This window comes from Xenopus laevis, chromosome 2L, assembly GCF_017654675.1.
Source record: "Xenopus laevis strain J_2021 chromosome 2L, Xenopus_laevis_v10.1, whole genome shotgun sequence".
Classification (NCBI taxonomy): Eukaryota; Metazoa; Chordata; class Amphibia; order Anura; family Pipidae; genus Xenopus; species Xenopus laevis.
The window spans coordinates 80480139-80498836 of NC_054373.1; the positions used below are offsets into that span (position 1 = coordinate 80480139).

At 39.6% G+C, this 18698-nt stretch overlaps 1 protein-coding gene across 3 annotated transcripts in view; it reads left to right on the plus strand.

Annotated features, from left to right (window-relative positions):
* Positions 1–18698, plus strand: part of sytl5.L (synaptotagmin like 5 L homeolog) — a 74438-nt gene that overhangs the window by 21658 nt on the left and 34082 nt on the right. For all 3 annotated transcript variants that reach the window (XM_018246628.2, XM_018246627.2, XM_018246629.2), the window contains exons 2-3: positions 2362–2520; positions 15347–15568. In XM_018246628.2, coding sequence (XP_018102117.1) covers positions 2402–2520; positions 15347–15568 — 341 coding nt within the window. In that variant the 5' untranslated portion in view covers positions 2362–2401. The remainder of the gene's footprint in view (positions 1–2361; positions 2521–15346; positions 15569–18698) is intronic.

The window sequence follows — 18698 nt, forward strand, 5'->3', positions numbered from 1 at the left end:
CGATGTTCCTGGGAAATGCAAGACATACCACTGTTATCTTTTTTGTTGAAGTAGAGTAAATTATTATGCAGGCTGAGAGGGGTTTCCAAACTTTTTCATATTACTGTATATTGTTGGTGGTTTCTCTCAAAATCTGAACTTTTGTCTTGAATGGATGCAAAATAGAAAATAGAAAATACTTGAATGAAATAAAAGAATAGATAAGTAGTTTGGACATTTGTGTTTATTGATCCTTATATTTCTCTGTAGCTTTAGATTTAGAAGCATAGTAGCATAGTAAGTTAGGGTGAAAAAAGACACACATCCATCAAGTTCAAATGCTAGTTGAAACAAGTGTGTGAAATAGCAGCTGGTGGTACAGTCCAAAGCCATGTCTGACAGGCCTCTAGGTGCTGGAAAGCTCATCTTTTCCATGTATTTGAGTTAAACTCAGAGCCGGGCCACACCGGCTGGGAGCTCCAGGCAACCCGGCCAGTCGCGTCACCTCCCACCCCCTGACACAAACATTCAAACAAGAGCACATACACACGAAATAGGCACACGTGCTCTCTCACACAGGGGAACAGGACAGCATGAGTGAGAACAGTGGAGACATGGGACCAGACATGGGGTAGGGGGCAGAGAAGGTACGTGCCTGGTGTCCCCCCAAGCTTTGCGACCTAGGCACTCTTCTGCCTACCCCTAGTTCCTGTCCTGGTTAAACTGTCCGTAGATCCACCTGTTTGGCGAGGTCCACCTGTATTTCTACATATACACACAGTATATATATATATATATATGCACAGCAACCTGCCTAGTTCCTTTCTCTGTTTTCTCAGCAATATATGTGTTAAATGCTTTGTGCTCACCGTGCTAAAATTAACATTATGCACTCTGTAAAAGCTTAGGGAGACTTCTGGTATCCTAGAAAATTAGTCTGACCCTAGTCCTGATTGAGAAGAATCAAACGATGTATCATTTAGCATTAGCCTGCAGCTATGGACAGTCAGAAGCATAATCCCATTCAACACTTCAAAGTGAATGTGTTTGTTAGCACATAACAAAAATTTTATTTTTGTCACATATATTCTCTGAAACATTGTAGATCTATTCCCATCACAGAAGTGCATGTGTAGTTTTCTCCCAAAATGTCATGTACATTTAGTAAAAAAGGAAACTAGCTGACAGATAGGTAAAGGGACTCTCCAATCCACTTACTTATTCAGATGTCTTGGGTGTGTGATCTGAGATCCTGCTGGAAAACAACATTACTTCAGTGGAAGCCAGTGGATAGGAGTTCCACTCACATTTAATGAACAATCCAACTGTATTGGACCATCAAATTCTGTAGTATCAGCAGAAATATAGTTATAAGAGCCACATACACTCCTTATTGCAAGGCATTCAGACTATTTATTGTTGTGCTAAATATGAGCCTGTGGCATGAGTCATCATGCTAAGGGGAAAACCCTTCCTTTGTCAGAAGAAAAGGTAGTTGCAGTTGCTTTGCTTTTGAGCACTAGCCACTGCTGGCATTTCATGTAAATGACTGTATAGTATCAAATAGAGTCTAAGTGACTTCCCTCAGATTACTAATGTATCTAACACTATCAGATACAGGGAAATTGCCCACTATAGACAGTAAGTACACATATTTTACTTGACATTCATACGTAATGTGAGTGGTAGCAGCAAGATCATCAGGCCCCTAAACTCAGAGAACAAGAGGTTTTTTGTAAACATATATTGCAGCTGCTTATCATTCCTGGTCCCCTCCCCCCCCACCCAGCAGGGTCTGTTTCCGCTATAGTTCTAGTTGCTTTTCAGTTTAATGATTTGTGAGTTTGTATCACAGTAGCTGTGGATGAAAAAAACATAAGTTGATCATTTGTGTAGCATACATAAGGGGCGTGGCCAAAAATGTTGGTACTGCACCCTTGTAGTCATGGGGGGGGTGGCACTGTTTCCCAAAATCTTGCTGTGGCCCTGGGCTAAGTAGAACAAAAAAACAGTGCGGTCGGCCTCTGTCTTTATTAATAGATTAATATATACAGGGGTTATACTGTCTATAAAAAATAATGCCCTTTTTACTGTATGCTATTATGTTAATTGAGAAACATAGCTAAAAAGTCAAGTGACAAATGCCATTCTTTTGACCCTATGCAAGGTCCATGGTCTACCAGTTTGGGAAAAATACCTCCAGTTGTAATATTTTGTGCATTGTGCTAATTCAAGTGAGAAAAAGTTAAACATCTTTGATTCTTTGATGTGAGTTATTAAGGACAGAAGCAAAGAACAAGAATATATACTGTGTGTGAAAAAAAGCAACTTTGCAGAATTTGGATTCACATATATTTGTCTCTTTATTCTCTCAATTTATAGACTCCGTAACAATGAAGATTGTATTCTGCACTACCTAATTATGTCATCAAAGACAGAAATAATTAACTTTTCCTTTTTGTTGGAACAAGAGAAGAAAACTATTTTATCAGTATTAGAGAGAGACGATCGGCTAAAGAAGGCAGATGAAAAACGAGTGAGGTAAGGCTACTATTTAACTTGTTTCTTGTAAATGTAATCTGGCATACTAAATGCTACAGGTACCACGGGAAATATGTTTTTAATTAAATAAGATGAGATTGATATGTGAAAAAACATCAGTAACTTGTATAATGAACCCATGCAAACAGTGCATATTGACGTAATCAGTTATGGCGATGATGTCATTGGTCACTAAATGAAACTTGTGCCACATAGGAATTTTTTTTTTTAAAAATATAAGGATATTAGAAGTTTCTTTGGTGTTCCATGGCCAATATTAAATAACTTAGTTGTCTTAGTGGCTGTCTTTATTTGGTAATATTGACTGTAATAAGTGTGAATATGACAGGCACTGATGTGAATGATAATATCTGTAAAGCAGTGTGGAAAATGTGTTGGTGCCATATAGATACCAAAGATAAAAATAAATAAATAAGTATTTCCATGGTGGAAATAGTATTAGTTTAACCTTACAGTTGAAATATTAGAATTGTTATGGCAACCAGAATGTCAAGTTAGCAGCCAAAGGGTCTTATTGGGTCTTATTTTAGCATGAGCGGGCTATCATTTGTATGTTATATTACATTTTCATTTTTGGAGTGTGCAATCCACCGTCTTAACTGTTTTATATAAAGTTGCACTACTGGCTGTGCACTCTGTAAACATATACCATAATAAAATTGTCTATACTATAATGACATTTGAAAGATCAGATGTGATCACAACTTTTTGTAACCCCCTCCCTCAGCAGGCAGAAATTGAATAGATTGATTTAATTCATATTTAATTAAATGTGTACATATTTGGCTATTGTTCGTTTACAATAATACTGTAAACCTAGAATTGCAGTCCCTGTTGATAAATAAAAATAACATTCTACTTCCCCAGTCAGTTTACACTTGCCTGAATAATGTTGGTGACTGCATAAACCTTAAATGAGAACTAAACCCCCTGTACCAAAAGCCTCCCTTACGGCCTGCTATTGTCCCTCCCCATACTGTGCATTAGTCAAGAAACAACCCCTTAAAAAAATCTGACCCTAAAATGCAGAGTAGCACAGCGGAGCTCCAGGGCACCATCTTCCACCACTTCTTAATTCTTTAGGGGCTCAATGGTGACACGAAGTGTGTAGGAGCATGTGCAGTTGAACCAAGGGTTGGGTCAGGATCGGCTTCAAATGCACATGCTCAAATCAACGTTGAGCCCCAAAAGAATACAAGCAGTGGAAGATGGTGCCCTGGAGCTCTGCTGCGCTGCTCTGCATTTTAGGGTCAGATTTTTTTAAGGGGTTGTTTTTTGACTAATGCCCTGTGTGGGGAGAGAGAGGAGAGGGAGGGGTTTAGATTTTCCTTTTTCCACATCATTTCACATGCTTCTAAAAAGCTGAACAAATGATTTAATTTTACAGTGGAACCTACAACAGTGTTATATTTATAGAGCAACATGGCACAAGAATGTGGTTGGCAGTAGGAAGGTAATATTTGATCCTGGGCTCACAACCAGCTGGGATTATTTGTTTGCATTACCTTCTATTGTGCAGAAGGAATATTTATTATATTATTATTCAGCTAGGAAGTTAAAATATGCAACTGTGCTGTTCAGCGTGTTCATGGCATTAAGGTACACTGACTGAAATGCAAACTGCATGAATGAATTAACAGATATTCATGCAGTGGAACAAGGCATGAACTGTGGCAAGATGCAACAGCATTAGGGAACAATTTGTGAGCCTTGTTAGAGCTGGTTAGGAACATTTTTTTTGTCTAGGCTATTTACATGGTTTTATGCTATGGTACATTTGCTGAGAGGAACTGAGGAATTTTGAAAGATGGTATAAAGCTATCATATACTGTATCACAAATTATATATATCAAAAGAAGGTTTTCCAGGCATGTATTTGGACTACTGTATGTTGTCTATAAAGCTGTTTGTCACTGTTTGCTATTTATCACTATTAGTCACTATAGTACTATATATTCTTCTTTTTGTAAACAAACTTACTCTTAAGCTTAATTATGATGCCTCATATTTCTAAAGAAAAAAAAAAACTGTGGTTATCAGCATTTGTAGAATCCCATGGGACAGATTTACTAAAGCCGTCGCAGGCGAAAATCCGCCCTTTAGTGAATTTGCCCCATGTCTCATTTTATGTCTTACTCCCATTCGCAGATTGTTTGTATGTGGGAAATGTTATGCAGTGTGTCTATATCACTTTACTCCAAAGCACAATAAGACTAGCACTTTGTAAATAATAATTATTTTAGAAAAGATCTAATAAAGGCTCAAATATTGCTGTAATATTTCAAACAAAAGGACATACTGTATGTATGAAAGGGAGGAAGCAGAGTTGTCCTTTGATAGAAGTGCCCTTAAAAATTCAGCTATGGGCTTCCCCTCTGGGTATAGGGTTCTGGGGATGCCAAAAGCAGCAATTTCACAAGCACATCAGTGTTCTTTTAATGTAGTGACATGGTGGGATATGATAAGCTATCTGAGCCAAATGTCTAAGTGACGATTGCTACACTTATAAATAAGGCCGCATAAGAGTGCTGAGACAAGTAAAGGGGTAATTATTGCAGAAACTTCAAAATTTGCTTTGCATATTCTGAATGCAATAATTTACAGGCTGGAGAAAATCAGTTTAATGACATGCCTTCCAGCACAGCAAAGCACAGAGAATAAATGTTATAACATGGCTGCTAAACTGGTACATAACATTTTCTGTGACATTGACAGGGACAGAACACATTTGCTTGTTTAATACCTATTAAGTCTGCAGACTGAAAAGTGATTGCACCTGTCAAACTGCATCTGTCGCATAAGTGTTTACTTTGTGTTCTCTTAATGAAATGATCACTTGAGTGGAAATTAAAATATTTGCATATTTTTTTGATTTGGGGAAAAAAATGCACTGGCAGACACATTTAGCACTTTGTATACGGAGGTCTACTAAGTTCACAGATGCGTGTAAATGGGAAGTTGAATGCTTTCAAAGATAAACAGTTTTTGGGGGAGCCAAATTATTTTTCCCTGTGCCTGCTTTCTGGGTTTAGAAAATCACGTGAGAATATAGGGGCCTATTTATAATGTTGTGCAAAAAGAAATGGCAACCATATACACCACACAGCGGCAGGCATCCTGTGTAAAAAAGGTACTTATCAAGCTGTGTATTCATTTGCAGCTTTACATACCCCTGTGTAGAAATCCAGCACAAAAGTAATACGGAACCTGCTTGAAAATGCTATAGGAAAATACAGTGTTCATCCATTGCTTTTTTTTACGTGATAATTTCCAGAGTGACTTCTGTCAGGACTTGTTGCTTGAATTTTTCGCTTTGGCTTTAAGGGATCAAGTTGAAGTGGTGTGATATAAAAGTGTAAAAACACACAGCTTTTTACACCATTTTTCTATTGTTAGTTGTTTTGTGCAGCACAATAATAATGACGATATCTAAAAGAACCTAACAAGGTGGTTAATATTTTATATTTGTGTAAATGCTGGAACTTAATTCTGGATTAATCTGTACTGCTATAATTTGGAGATGGGACTGCTGTGGTAAAAAACAAACATGCTAATGGTATTGCAAATCCAGTAACTATACCTATCAGGCCAAACCACTGACCAGCCAGTCCAGGTGGAATGTTCTTTTTTAAAGGGATACTTTCATGGGAAAAAATGTTTTTCTGAAAACGCATCAGTTAATAGTGCTGCTCAAGCAGAATTATGCACTGAAATCCATTTCTCAAAAGCACAAACACATTTTTTAATTTTTAAATCTGATCTCATGTGACTTGTGCTCTGATAAACTTCAGTCACTGCTGTACTACAAGTTGGAGTAATATCACCAGGGCCTGAACTAGGGGTAGGCAGAAGAGGCAGCTGCCTAGGGCGCAACGATTGGGGGGCGCTGGGCAGCTACCTCTTCTGCCTACTCCTAGACCAGACCTGTCACTAGACCTGCGCCCCCTGAATGCTGCTTCTGTGTATGCTCGTATGGAAAGTGGTACTGCGCATGCGCACGCGAGCGCTGATACCGCGCATGCGCACGCTGATACTGTGCATGCGCACGCGAGCGCTACTGATGCGCATGCGAACACGAGCGCTACTAATGCGCATGCGGGCCCTGCTGCGGAGAGACGGAGATGGGGGGCGAGCTATCAGGCTGGGCTGCCTAGGGCAGGACAGGCCCGCCTCTGAATATCACCTCCCCCCAGCATCTTAACAACCGAACAATGGGTCGTTAATCAGATAGCAGCTCCATAACACAAGATAACAGCTCCCTGGTAGATATAAGAAGAGCACTCAATAGTAAAATCCAGGTCCCACTGAGACACATTCAGTTACATTGAGTAGGAGAAACAACAGCCTGCCAGACAGCCTTTCCATCCTCTTTCTGCAAAGCACATGACCAGGCGAAATGACCTGAGGTGGCTGCCTACACACCAATATTACTAAAAAAAATACATTAGCTGATTCAGAAATGACATTTTATATTGTAGAGTGAATTATTTGCTGTTTAAACAGTGTAATTTAGAAATAAAAACTACATCATAAAAATCATGACAAGTCATCAAGTCTAGGAAAGCCTTGGAACTATAAGTGCAGGGGCTGCATGACAGGGGACCTGAATGACCAGCAGCCATATTACTGTGGTTTACGTTTAGAGATTGGCATACCTCCCAACATTTGAAAAATAGAAAGGACAAAAAGACCTGCCACGGCATGCGGCGGCATGTTTCGGCCATCCCCGTTTTAGGCTACACCCCCTAAAATGCCACATCAGGGGCAGTTGGGAGGTATGGATTGGCATTGGCATTTGTGATTGGATGAGAAGCAATGAGTTAAGTTAGGCATAGGCGTCGGAACCGTCATTTTTTTTTTTTTGCAGTTGAGCATGACTGTGTGCCTAGGCTCGCTCCCTCCACAGTTCCGATCCACCGAGTAAAGGAAAGGAAGCCTGGAATGGAAGAGGAGCCGGCTTCCTCTGTGCAGCATGGCGTTGACGTGTGCCTGAGCACTAGATGCAGGGAGCAGCTCACCTCACTTGCAGGCACGTAGCAAGTTGAATGACACTGGTTTGCTGGGGCAGAGCAGCGCTCAGTGGAGCTCTAGGTGTGACGTCACACACAGCACAGAGCGCTAGTAATGTGGGCTTTGCGGCACCTGGGGAGTGAGCTCGCAGTCAGGTGTAGCACTACACACAGACATGCCATCACTTCTGGCCAGTCACACAGTGCGGGCATCCACAACCCTCCAGAGGGATAGGAATGTAGTTTTCCACTTATGCAGTTGCACCAGGGCCTGCTTCCACCCGCTCGCTTGCCCACTTACTCCCCTCCCCCGCGCTCCTGATCTGCAGCCTACAATTTCTACCTCTACACCAGGCACCTTCACTAAATCCTAGCCCTAGGTGAGGGTGAGTGGTTGCCAATTTGTTAATGTACTGCTCTTTTTGTCTCTTCTCCTGCCAAGGGTTCTGGGGGTATTCATACATGTAATTACCCCTTTGCCATTCTGCTATGAGTTCTGGGGGTATGAATACATGGAATTGTGCCTGTGCCATCCTACTATCAATTCTGGGGGTATTTATACATGGAATTGCGCCTGTGCCATCCTACTATCAATTCTGGGGGTATTTATACATGGAATTGTGCCTGTGCCATCCTACTATCAATTCTTGGGGTATTTATACATGGAAGTGCACCTGTGCCATCCTACTATGAATTCTGGGTGTTTTATACATGGAATTGCACTGTGCCATACTGCTATAAATTCAGGGAATTGCCCCTGTGCCATCCTGCTATGGGTTCTGTGGGGTACGTATACATGGAATTGCCCCTTTGCCATACTGCTATGGGTTCTGGGGGGTATTTATACATGAAATTGCCATTCTGCTATGAATTCTGGGGGATTTATAAATTAAGTTGCTGTTCTGCTATGAGTTCTAGGGGTATTTATACATGGAACTGTGCCATCCTGCTTTCTCGTCAGGGGTATACAGAAAATACAGGGTTAAAGATCTTAGTATAAAGTTAATCCAGAAAATGGTCCAATTACACCTTGTTTTGAAGCAAATTGGAGAAGCTTTAGAAGGGGTTGTTCTCCTTCCTTTGTATCAGCTAGAAGTTAGACAGGTTTCACTTAGGCCAAAAGACTAGACGTGTCTTTTTTTCAACTTAAATTACTATGTTTATATGTAATTATTATGCTGATGCAGTGGGATTGGAGAATTTGTACAACTGCCCCAATTTGTACAACATTGCTGTCTAACTAGCAGAAAAGGGATCCATGTAGTGAGAAATATATGAATTTTTCACATTACTAATGCAGTCACTGCATGGCTTTCCCTACTGCAGGTTACACAATGCTCCAGGCTTACAGCACCTCATACCTTGCATTTTGGCAGAGCAATAGAGTGAGGCAGTGCATCGAGAGGTGCTAGAACTTATAATAGACTTGGAGTGCCTGTGCTCACTGATTATTATACTGACTATATAATACAGTCTTGTACTTATACCCATTTTGTTGTATTGTATATTGTGCTTGGCCTGCCAGTTTTCTCTTTATCTTACTGCTCATGGTGCCATTGTCTATTACTGTCTATGTATGTATTTGGTGTGCCAGTGCCCTCTGCTTCTTACTATATAATGTTCTTTATAGTGCTTGTGGTGCCTTCTCTAAATTATGTTCTTGGTATATTAGTACCTACTGCTCCTTTGTATGTCTTTTTCCCCATAATGTGCTTGTAATGCAGCATTCATAGCTAAAGTTAAAATTGTACATGTGGTATTAATACCCCCTTCCTGCAGTGCCAGACTTTTAGCAAATTTTGCCCCCACAGTTTTTTTTTTTTAACAATTCTTTTATTGCATCTCATTGTACATATAGATACATTGTAAGTACAGATCAAGGATTTCCACTTGTACAGTACAGTAAATGCAAATTAACCAACAAAAGAAAACACAAAACAATAACATTACGGTGTCATCATTCATTTATACATTTATCCACTGGCTCCCCTTACCTAACATGTCTCTTTTTTGGTTTTTTTTTTTTGTTTTTTTCTCCTCCTTCTCTTTCCTCTTTTCTTTTTTGTACTATTAAAAAAAAACAAAAAAAAAAAAAAAAAACCAAAAAAAAAAAAAAAAAACCCCCACCAGGAGTTTAATTATATACTTTTAATTACCTATGTGTTGGGGGGTAAGATTGTGTGAGAGGGCAGTAGTGTAGTTCATGGGTTCATGCTATTATCCTCCAGGTCTATCCATATTGACCAGACTTTCTCGAACTTCTGAGGACAACCTCTCCTTATATAAGTAAGTTTGTATAGTGGTATAGCTTTATCAATCATATTTTCCCAAGTTGCAACCTTCGGGCCCTCTGCGGACTTCCAATGTATTGCTATTGTTTTCTTGGCATACATACAAAGTATACTAACTAGGGTTCTTTGGGTGCCCCCACAGTTTTGGTTTGATTTTTCTGAAAATTCAGTGAAAACACAAAGGAAAGTGGGTGGAGTCGAAAGGGAGTGACCAAAAGTGGTGTGGCCAAATATTCGCGCTGTGCGTGCTGCGTATTTACCTTTTTGTGGCCCCCCCTGCCAAAACCATCTTTTGCTGCCACTGAAGGTGTAGCTGGGCTGAGAAAAAGAGGGATGTGATGTCAGGGGAAGAAGCAGTTCACCTACTTATCTTCTGAGCAGGTAAAAACAGGAGGCAGAGCTCCTTCTGTAATATCATGTTATTAGCTGCAATATCTAGTGAATAATGTACCTGCTCTTGTAGATATTATAAGTTACCAAGGAGTTCCATGACCACATAAAAACACGAGCCAAAAGCCAAGGGTTTTTTTAGAGGTTGTGGAACTCCGAAGTGACTTCTAATATCCTCATATTTTGCAAAAGGGGGTGCTTTATTTATTATAATACACAAATTGCAGTGAGTCATGTGACAGAAATTACATCACTAAGCCCTGATTATAACCGATGACATCACTAAGCACCGTTTACAGCAGTTAATCTCACTGTAGTCACTCAGTCAGCATGGAAGTTAGTCTCCTCCCAGAAGGTATCATCTGCATTATCATTATCTGTTGCAACTCATTCGAGTATACAGAGACTTGTGATTGGTGTTGTAATTGGAGTATACAGAGAGTTGTAATTGGAGTATACAAAGAGTTGTAATTGGAGTATACAGAAAGTTTTAATTGGAGTATACAGAGAGCTGTAGTTGTAGTATACAGAGAGAGTTGTGGGGCTGTGTACGGCTGAAGGGGGGTTTCTATAGAGTGGGCACGCTGACCTGCACCCCATTGTTATTAAAGAAAGATAAGTTTGGTATCCAGGATGTAATCAAATCGCATTTGAAAGTCTGTGTAAGCATCCTAGTCTATCAAATGGGCAGAGTAAATGGTAATTTGTAGGAAAATAATCAACAATTTCAAGTCTCCTGTCCAATGGAATGTTCTAGTTATTTTGTTTTTTGTGGTTACCCAGTTCTCTAGCAGTGAACTGTTTGGTCTGGCATGGCAGGCAACCTAGTAGCAGGTTCGCTTTGCTTTAACCTGTCTAACAAATATACATCCACAAGAGGGTGGCTTTTTTTTAACACTTTTGAGGCAATTGCCCACCTTGTGGCCCCAATTACTTTATGGCTTTGTGGGTAAAAGAGCATACCTTCTATACTCAATGGTTTGCTGATTACTTACAAAATGATCCCAGTGTCTGGTATAGGGTTGGTAAAAATGGAGGGCCATTTTAAAAAAAAGTTCAATGAGATTGCACATTTTACATCTAAGGGCTCTGTCAGACAAGGAGATTAGTTCCCTGCGACTAATCTCCGAATGCTCGCATTTGCCAAATTCGGGTGACTTGGAAAGCTGAAGTCTCTCATATTTTTTCCACCTTTGATTCACTGTGTTGGCTGTTGGAAAGCATAAGGGCAGAGACACCCGTTAAGATTTGGGGAGAGTAGTCGCCCATCAACAAATCTCCTCTTCTTCAGGGGTCGACTAATCTCCCCGAACTGCCTCCCGCTGGCTAGAATGTAAATCGTTTCGTTGCGCTTCGTTTTCTGAAGTCACCCAAAGCTGCCTCACAAGGTAACTTCGGGCGACTTTGGAAAACAAAGCGTTCTAAGTGCCATCCTGCCAGCGATTTACATTCTAGCCAGTGGGAGGCAGTTCAGGGAGATTAGTCCCGTCCCCCCCCAAGAAGAGGAGATTTATTGCTGGGCGACTAATCTCCCCGAATCAGATGTGTGTCTCTGCCCTTAGGTGGAGTTTAGTTGCTCGTGATTTATTGCTGGACAACTAATCTCCTCGTCTGTCAGCTGGATAAAATCTGTTCAAAAAGATACATAGTTCTTTGTGTTTTGTACCAGCAAAACAAAATGTAGTTCCACCCTGTGAGCTAATCACTGAACTTTGCTTTATTGACATTGGTTTCTTTGCCCTTTCTAACAAAGCTATATTTCTTAATGGTTCAGAATAAGTTCTTAGACATTGCTAATATTAATTTGAATTCTTATCATTTCACAAACACGGTGTGCACGATATTTGGATTACACAGAGTAAGCCACATCTAAAAAGTAAATTTACTAATAGGCTTATTGTAAATAGGTGTCTTGTGAAAAAAAAGAGTAAATAGTAAGTAAGGAGTGGCAAATCAAAGTTTTGGGCTCTGAGAACCATAGATACTCTTTATTTCTATTGGTTGTGGTCAAGTTTATCATGCAAGTCTTTAAAGCTAACAGAAAAGTAAAAAAACATGTGGCTGGGCTGCCCTGGAAGTGAGAGAACAGACTTGGGGGTCCGTTTACTAAAGTGCGGTAAATCTGACTAAGTTTACTAAACAGCGATGCGCTCAGACGTCATTGCGATCACTTGTGGTAGCTACGTTAAGGAACCAGCTTACGTTAGCGGTAATTTTAGCGAGTTACGAATTTTCTGGCGAAAAATTACGTTTTTGCGAATATTTATGCTATAAAATAGTCTTGTTTTATGGCGGTTATTATGGCAATTTTTACTGTGACATTTATGGTCAGAAATGCATCTTCAAAACTCATAAACTTTATTGACTGATGATTATACCATCCAACAACATCACCAGAGTAACACCAATCAAACTTGTCTGCATCATATAAACCCTTCTGCCAATAGAATCATAGGAACAAGAAATGATACCAGTCAATCTCTTTGCTTCATAGAAATGCACAGTTTAATGTAGCCAATCACAATGAAACCAAAAAAGCGTAGAGGCTGACGAATCCTTGGACTGTGATGCCCGCTGCCAATAATACACCTCTGAGCTGAAACTGCTGCTGTTGCAACAGATAGAAGCAGAAGCCAAAACATCCTGTCAGCAATAGCTACAGATCTCTCTCCTGTCAGCAAAGAATGATGGGTAAAAAAAACCTGTATTATGGGATATTTCCTGCCCCTTGAGAATTTTCTGGCAAAAAAAATACTTTTACGCCACTACATAGGTGGCGGTAAAAGTTTTCGAATATTCTGGCGTTAATTTTGTCTTTAGCACATTTTGCTGTTTATGCAAATGCGATAACTGGCGAACAATTATTCTTGCGCAAGAAAATTTGCAAATTTATATTTACCGCAGGTTAGTAAACTGGCGATAACATATTTGGCGAAAATTCTGTCTATATATTGTGCGAATATTTTTAACGCACTTTAGTAAATGGACCCCTTGGTTTGAACACATTTCAGTGATGTGAAGTCACCAGGTGCATTGAGTTTTCTGCCTTCCCTTTTGCCAGTGTTAGCGGCAGATTTATGAAGGGTCAAGTTGTGTTTTGCATGAAAAATTTGAGTTTTCGAGGGTATTTGTGGGTCAAAAATTTTTTTTTCTCAATAGCTTGAATCTGAACTAATGGCCTCGTCTTTTGAGCGACTATCTCCCCGAACTGCCTCAGCGTTTTTCCCCATAGGTTGCTATGAAAAGTCGTCTGCGCTAATGTACACACGCCGATGCGTTTTCAATAGTCGCCCGAAGTTGCCTCACTGAGGCAACTTTGGGCGACTATTGAAAACACATCGCCGCGTGTGCATTAGCGCATGCGACTTTTCTTTGTAGCCTATGGGGAAAAACGCTGAGGCAGTTCGGGGAGATAGTTCGCTCAAAAGACGAGGCTATTAGTCGCCAGGCGACAAAATCTCCCCGAATCTCCTCGTGTGGACTAGCCCTAAGTCTAGCTCATGGTTCTTTGAAGTGAAAATCAATCATTTTATAAATGCAACTTGTTAGGGACTTTCTGAATTAGAAGACCTTGTGCATTCTATAGGAAGGTTTTTCAACACGGGCTTTATTAACAAGGTACAGAAGGTGCACTTGAGGCAGGACTCAGCTTTCCAGTCATTGGAAATAGTAAATATATTTAATTTGTCTGGTGTATTCTTGTTCATGTTGTGGAGAAAGGCAGTACATGAGGTGTTCTGCTTGTTGTCCAACAGATGGTCCCTACGATCATCTGATCACTGCTCAATAATTTTGCTGCATATAATTTAAGGGATACTTTCGTTATGTCCTTGTGTCAATATGATGTTATAATGGATAAGTTCTATGGGCCACGGACTTCCTTCTGCTGTGTTTTTAGCACATGGCACTTTATCTCCGTATATATATATATATATATATATATATATATATATATATATATATATATATAATATATATATATATATATACACTTATTTATTTCTATGCTTGTTGCTTTATTATTATGCTTGTCCTCCCTTTCCTGCTCTGTAAAATTGTACAGCACTGCATATTCATGTAGTCTTTTATAAATAGTTTTATTATAAATTAGTTTTACATACATACCATCATCTGAATAATTCAATAAAAAAATTAAATATTGAACCACATCCAACCCACAATTGGCATAGAATTAAAATATTTATACATTTTGTCTTAGCCAGAGATCTTTTCTACTTTCAGAAACATACCTGTCCGGACTGCACTGTAGTACATGTAAATTAGTCTTTTAAACCTTAAAAACAAAGATGTCTTTATGGAAAGACCTCTTATCTGCAAAACCCCAGGTCCAAAGCATTCAGGGCCGGATTGACCAAGTGAGCTCCCCTAGGCTTGCTGTCATTCCTAGCCCCATCCCCTTCCCTTTATTTGCACAAATTTTAGGAGCAATGGGGATTGGTGCATAGGACGTTTAAAAAAAACTATTGTATCTCCTGCGCATCCCCAGTGTTTCTGAATCAATGTGGGTGTGGTTGGGCAGCATGCCCCCTAAAATCCTGGTGCCCTAGGTCCAGGCCTTGGTGGCCTTTACACAAATCTGGGCCTGAAAGCATTCCAGATAATAGGCCCATTTTTTTTCTTTTGTAAGTTTTCCTATTTATGCCCTGTATCTACAGTGTTTTGGGTAACTTCTTATTGATTGCACTGAAGGTGCATCGTACAATTAGAACTGCTTTACCCTCAAGGCTAGGGCTAGACATGGGCTTAAATCAGCCTGCCAAAATCCAAAGGCTGATTTCAGCCCCCAACCACTAGCTGAATCTTCTTGTCCGCTTGCGTCTGGAAGCTTTGTGTCAGCTCTGGTGCGAATAGACCTGGCGGATTTTGGCGAATATATGCATGTATTTCAAATGTAAATCCGCTGAGTCTGTTTGCGTTGGAGCTGACACAAGGCTTTAAAACGCATACAAAAAGATTCAGCTGCGGATTTCAGCACGCTGATTTCTGCCAAGTCTGGCTCTAGCCTAAAGTGCAAGGGAATGGACATGTTAGCCATTCATCATTGTGGAATGGACTGCAGTGAAGTGAATGATACATTTTTTAATTTTTACACAGGAGATTAAAAAATGAACTTCTGGAAATTCAAAGAAAAGGAAACAACCGTCACCAGCTACGTCAGCAGCAGAACTCGAAACTTTGTGTCCGATGCAGGAAGAGTCTAGGATTGATCTTTAATCGGGGAAGCCTCTGCCAAGTCTGCCATCTGCGGGTCTGCAAAGCATGTCGAGTGGTTGTAAAAGATGGCAAATGGAAATGTACTGTATGTGCCAAAATAGCGTAAGTACAATGTTGTATTTTTTTTTTAAATAACTCAAAGGGATACTTTAAGAAAAATAATAAGAGCAGTAATTATTAACAGAGAGCGCTATGCATTACCATATTTCTCCATAGCTTGATTGATGGTTGAGCACAATGCATTCCTAATTTTATCACCTTTCAAAGTCTGGTTAGCACCTTATTTGTTTTTTGTAACCAACAGTTGCTGGACCCTGAGAATGGTGCTGTGAACATTCTTTATTTACTAAATTGCCACCTAGTGGATTATTTCTTGGAATGCAGAAAAGCAACATGGTGGAGCCTAAGCATGTTTAAAGATGTTAATATTTTTTTGTTACAACCAGTTTTATTTGCATTATTTCTTGATTTATAACTAGATAGAGAGAACCTTTAATAATTACCTGCTCTGACATTACTAGTTATAGTTCACTCCAGTTGCTAGTCTTTTACTTTGAGTGATATGTTTGCCAAATAATGAGGAGCAGGGCGAAATGGGCAGCCAGCATATACGCAACAACTGTTAAATTTGTAATAGTGTTACTCAACTACCGGCCCCAGGAAAGGTGACTCATATCTGCAAGGCAAATATATCTGCTGCAATCTGTGGTGAGAATGTAAAGATAATGGCATCACACACAGATTAAATAAATTTGGAATATTAGACAACACTAAAATCAACATAAACAAGGCCCATGAAAATCATGGAAATACACATGAATATGCCTTCAGCGCAAATGGTGGGGAAGGGTGCAAAAAACGTAAGCTGCCATGATTTACACCTTGTCCCCACCATGTGCATCTACACATGCAAGGAGTGCAAGGACATGCTCATGTCTGCTGAATACAGCAATGACTTCATCCTACTGGTCAGACATGAAAGTTAAAGACTGTTAGTGGCTGCAGGATTCAGTGTTCAGGGTTACCTTGCACCAGCACTAAAGGACACAATTTTTCACTCCTTACAGCAAGGGCACATGTAGTAGTTTGTCTGCTTTACTCCGCCTGCATTTTATATACAGGAGCAGAAAAGTAGATCCACTCCTGGAGGATCGAAACATTAAACCCTACGTGTTAGCCCTTGTCCTTAGTGCTGTGATACTTACACTTGGGGCATTGATAAACGACCACTTAGGTATTTGTTCAGTATCTAGTTCATTCTTTTTGTATAATTACAATAAACTTTTGTTAATGTATTATGATTTAATTTATGGGTACCGTGGCCTGTGTCCACTTGCCTTGATTACCTGGTGATTATTAATGGAATAAATAGAGTAGGGAATTACAAATGGTTATAGTGCAGTAACCGTGAAGATGCCTGATATTTGTTTCATTGTCATCATACAAATATTATATTCTCATGGCTTGTAGTACAGAAATGGTACAGTAAATATGGTCACATTTTTAGACGAATGTCTGCATTTGTATAAATATCCTTTCTGTGGCATAATGGGGGCCCTGCAGTTTTCCATTTGTGTCCAATAGATTTTCCCAGCAAATTTGTGATTTGTGGTTTTGATGGACTTTCTTTAAAATTACATTAATCTATTCAAATGATAAACAGCAAGCACCTTGGTCCCTCTTGTCCAAGTGCCAAAATACTATGCAGCAGCCACATAGTCCACTTTTCAGTAGTAGGTTAGATTGATGGCCATAGAGAAGTCACACAAATTATGAAACCCAAAAGCAAGCTTTTAATGCAGTAATTTAGACTTACTGTAGCTAGAAAGCTAAACACATTGGCTCATATGCTAGGCAAATAGCAACATTTTTCACAAGGCAGTCAACCTAAACTGGTTCTAAATACAGGGCTCTCTTTGCATTTTACGCTAATTGGAGGACCCATTTACAGTATTCATTTGGCTGTCAGGTCTTAGTTCTGTAATACCCAACCCACCATCTTCATTTTCAGAACAGAAACAATCATGTTGTACTGTAGGTGATAAGTGCAGATTTTGTGAGGCTGGCAATCACATTAGAATATTGGGAGGAAATGCTGCATTGTTGGGAAAAAAAGTCTTGCAACCGGTTTTTGCACTTTGCACCAAGTTAGTAAATGATCTCATGATTTTGACAAACATTGAATCACAGTTTGTGAGACTTGATACAAGTATCTGCCATTCAGGCATTTTACATGGCTTGTGTTTTGATATTGCGACTGTCACCACTATCTGATTTAATAATAAATAACAGTTACTGCTGGTTTAGCTCTGAGTTCCATCCATGATAATAAAACTGCAATGCCTCTTAGAGAAGGCAGCAAACCTAGTAGCAGTTGATATTATAGGTATATTTTCCATATAAGGGATATTTCCATAACTTGACTCTCCATAACTTACATCTACTTAAAAATCATTTTAAAAGCAACTTTTAGTATGTTATGGAATGGCCAATGCTAAGCAACTTTTCAGTTGGGTTTCATTATTTATTTTTTTATAGCTATTTGCCTTTTCCTTTTGACTCCTTGCAGCTTTCAAATTGGCGTAGCTGACTCCCTTCTAAAAAGCAAATGCTCTGTAAGGCTATGAAGAAAAAATTCCTAGTTTATCCACTTTCTTGTCAAAACCAGTGTCTGCAGGCTCATGAAATGCAAATTGTCAGAATATCGCTCTCTACATCATACTAAAAGTTATCTCAAAGGTGAACAACCCCTTTAAACATGAAATCCCCCCCCCCCCATAGGATTGATTTCTCTGGATAATGTATGGCGTACCTGTATAGCTTGCTTTTAAGTAATTATTCTCCTCTATTTGGTTTTTAATTTACTTCCTTTAACTGAACCTATGCTTAGCCTTTCTGTGCTTCCCATTCTCCTGTTTATGCTCTACGTTTTTCCCATTCTGTGGTACCCTGTTAGTGATCTGCTGCATTGCAATGACAACCTCTAGTCTCCACATGCTCCAGTACCTCCACCCTTACTTAAGTTTAATAACTTAAAAAGCAAAGTTCCTTAATAGGGATGTAGCGAACGTCGGAAAAAAAGTTCGCGAACATATTCGCGAACTTGCGCAAAAATGCGAGCGGTTCGCGAACGGTTCGCGAACCCCATAGACTTCAATGGGAAGGCGAACTTTAACATCTAGAAAAGACATTTCTGGCCAGAAAAATGATTTTAAAGTTGTTTAAAGGGTGC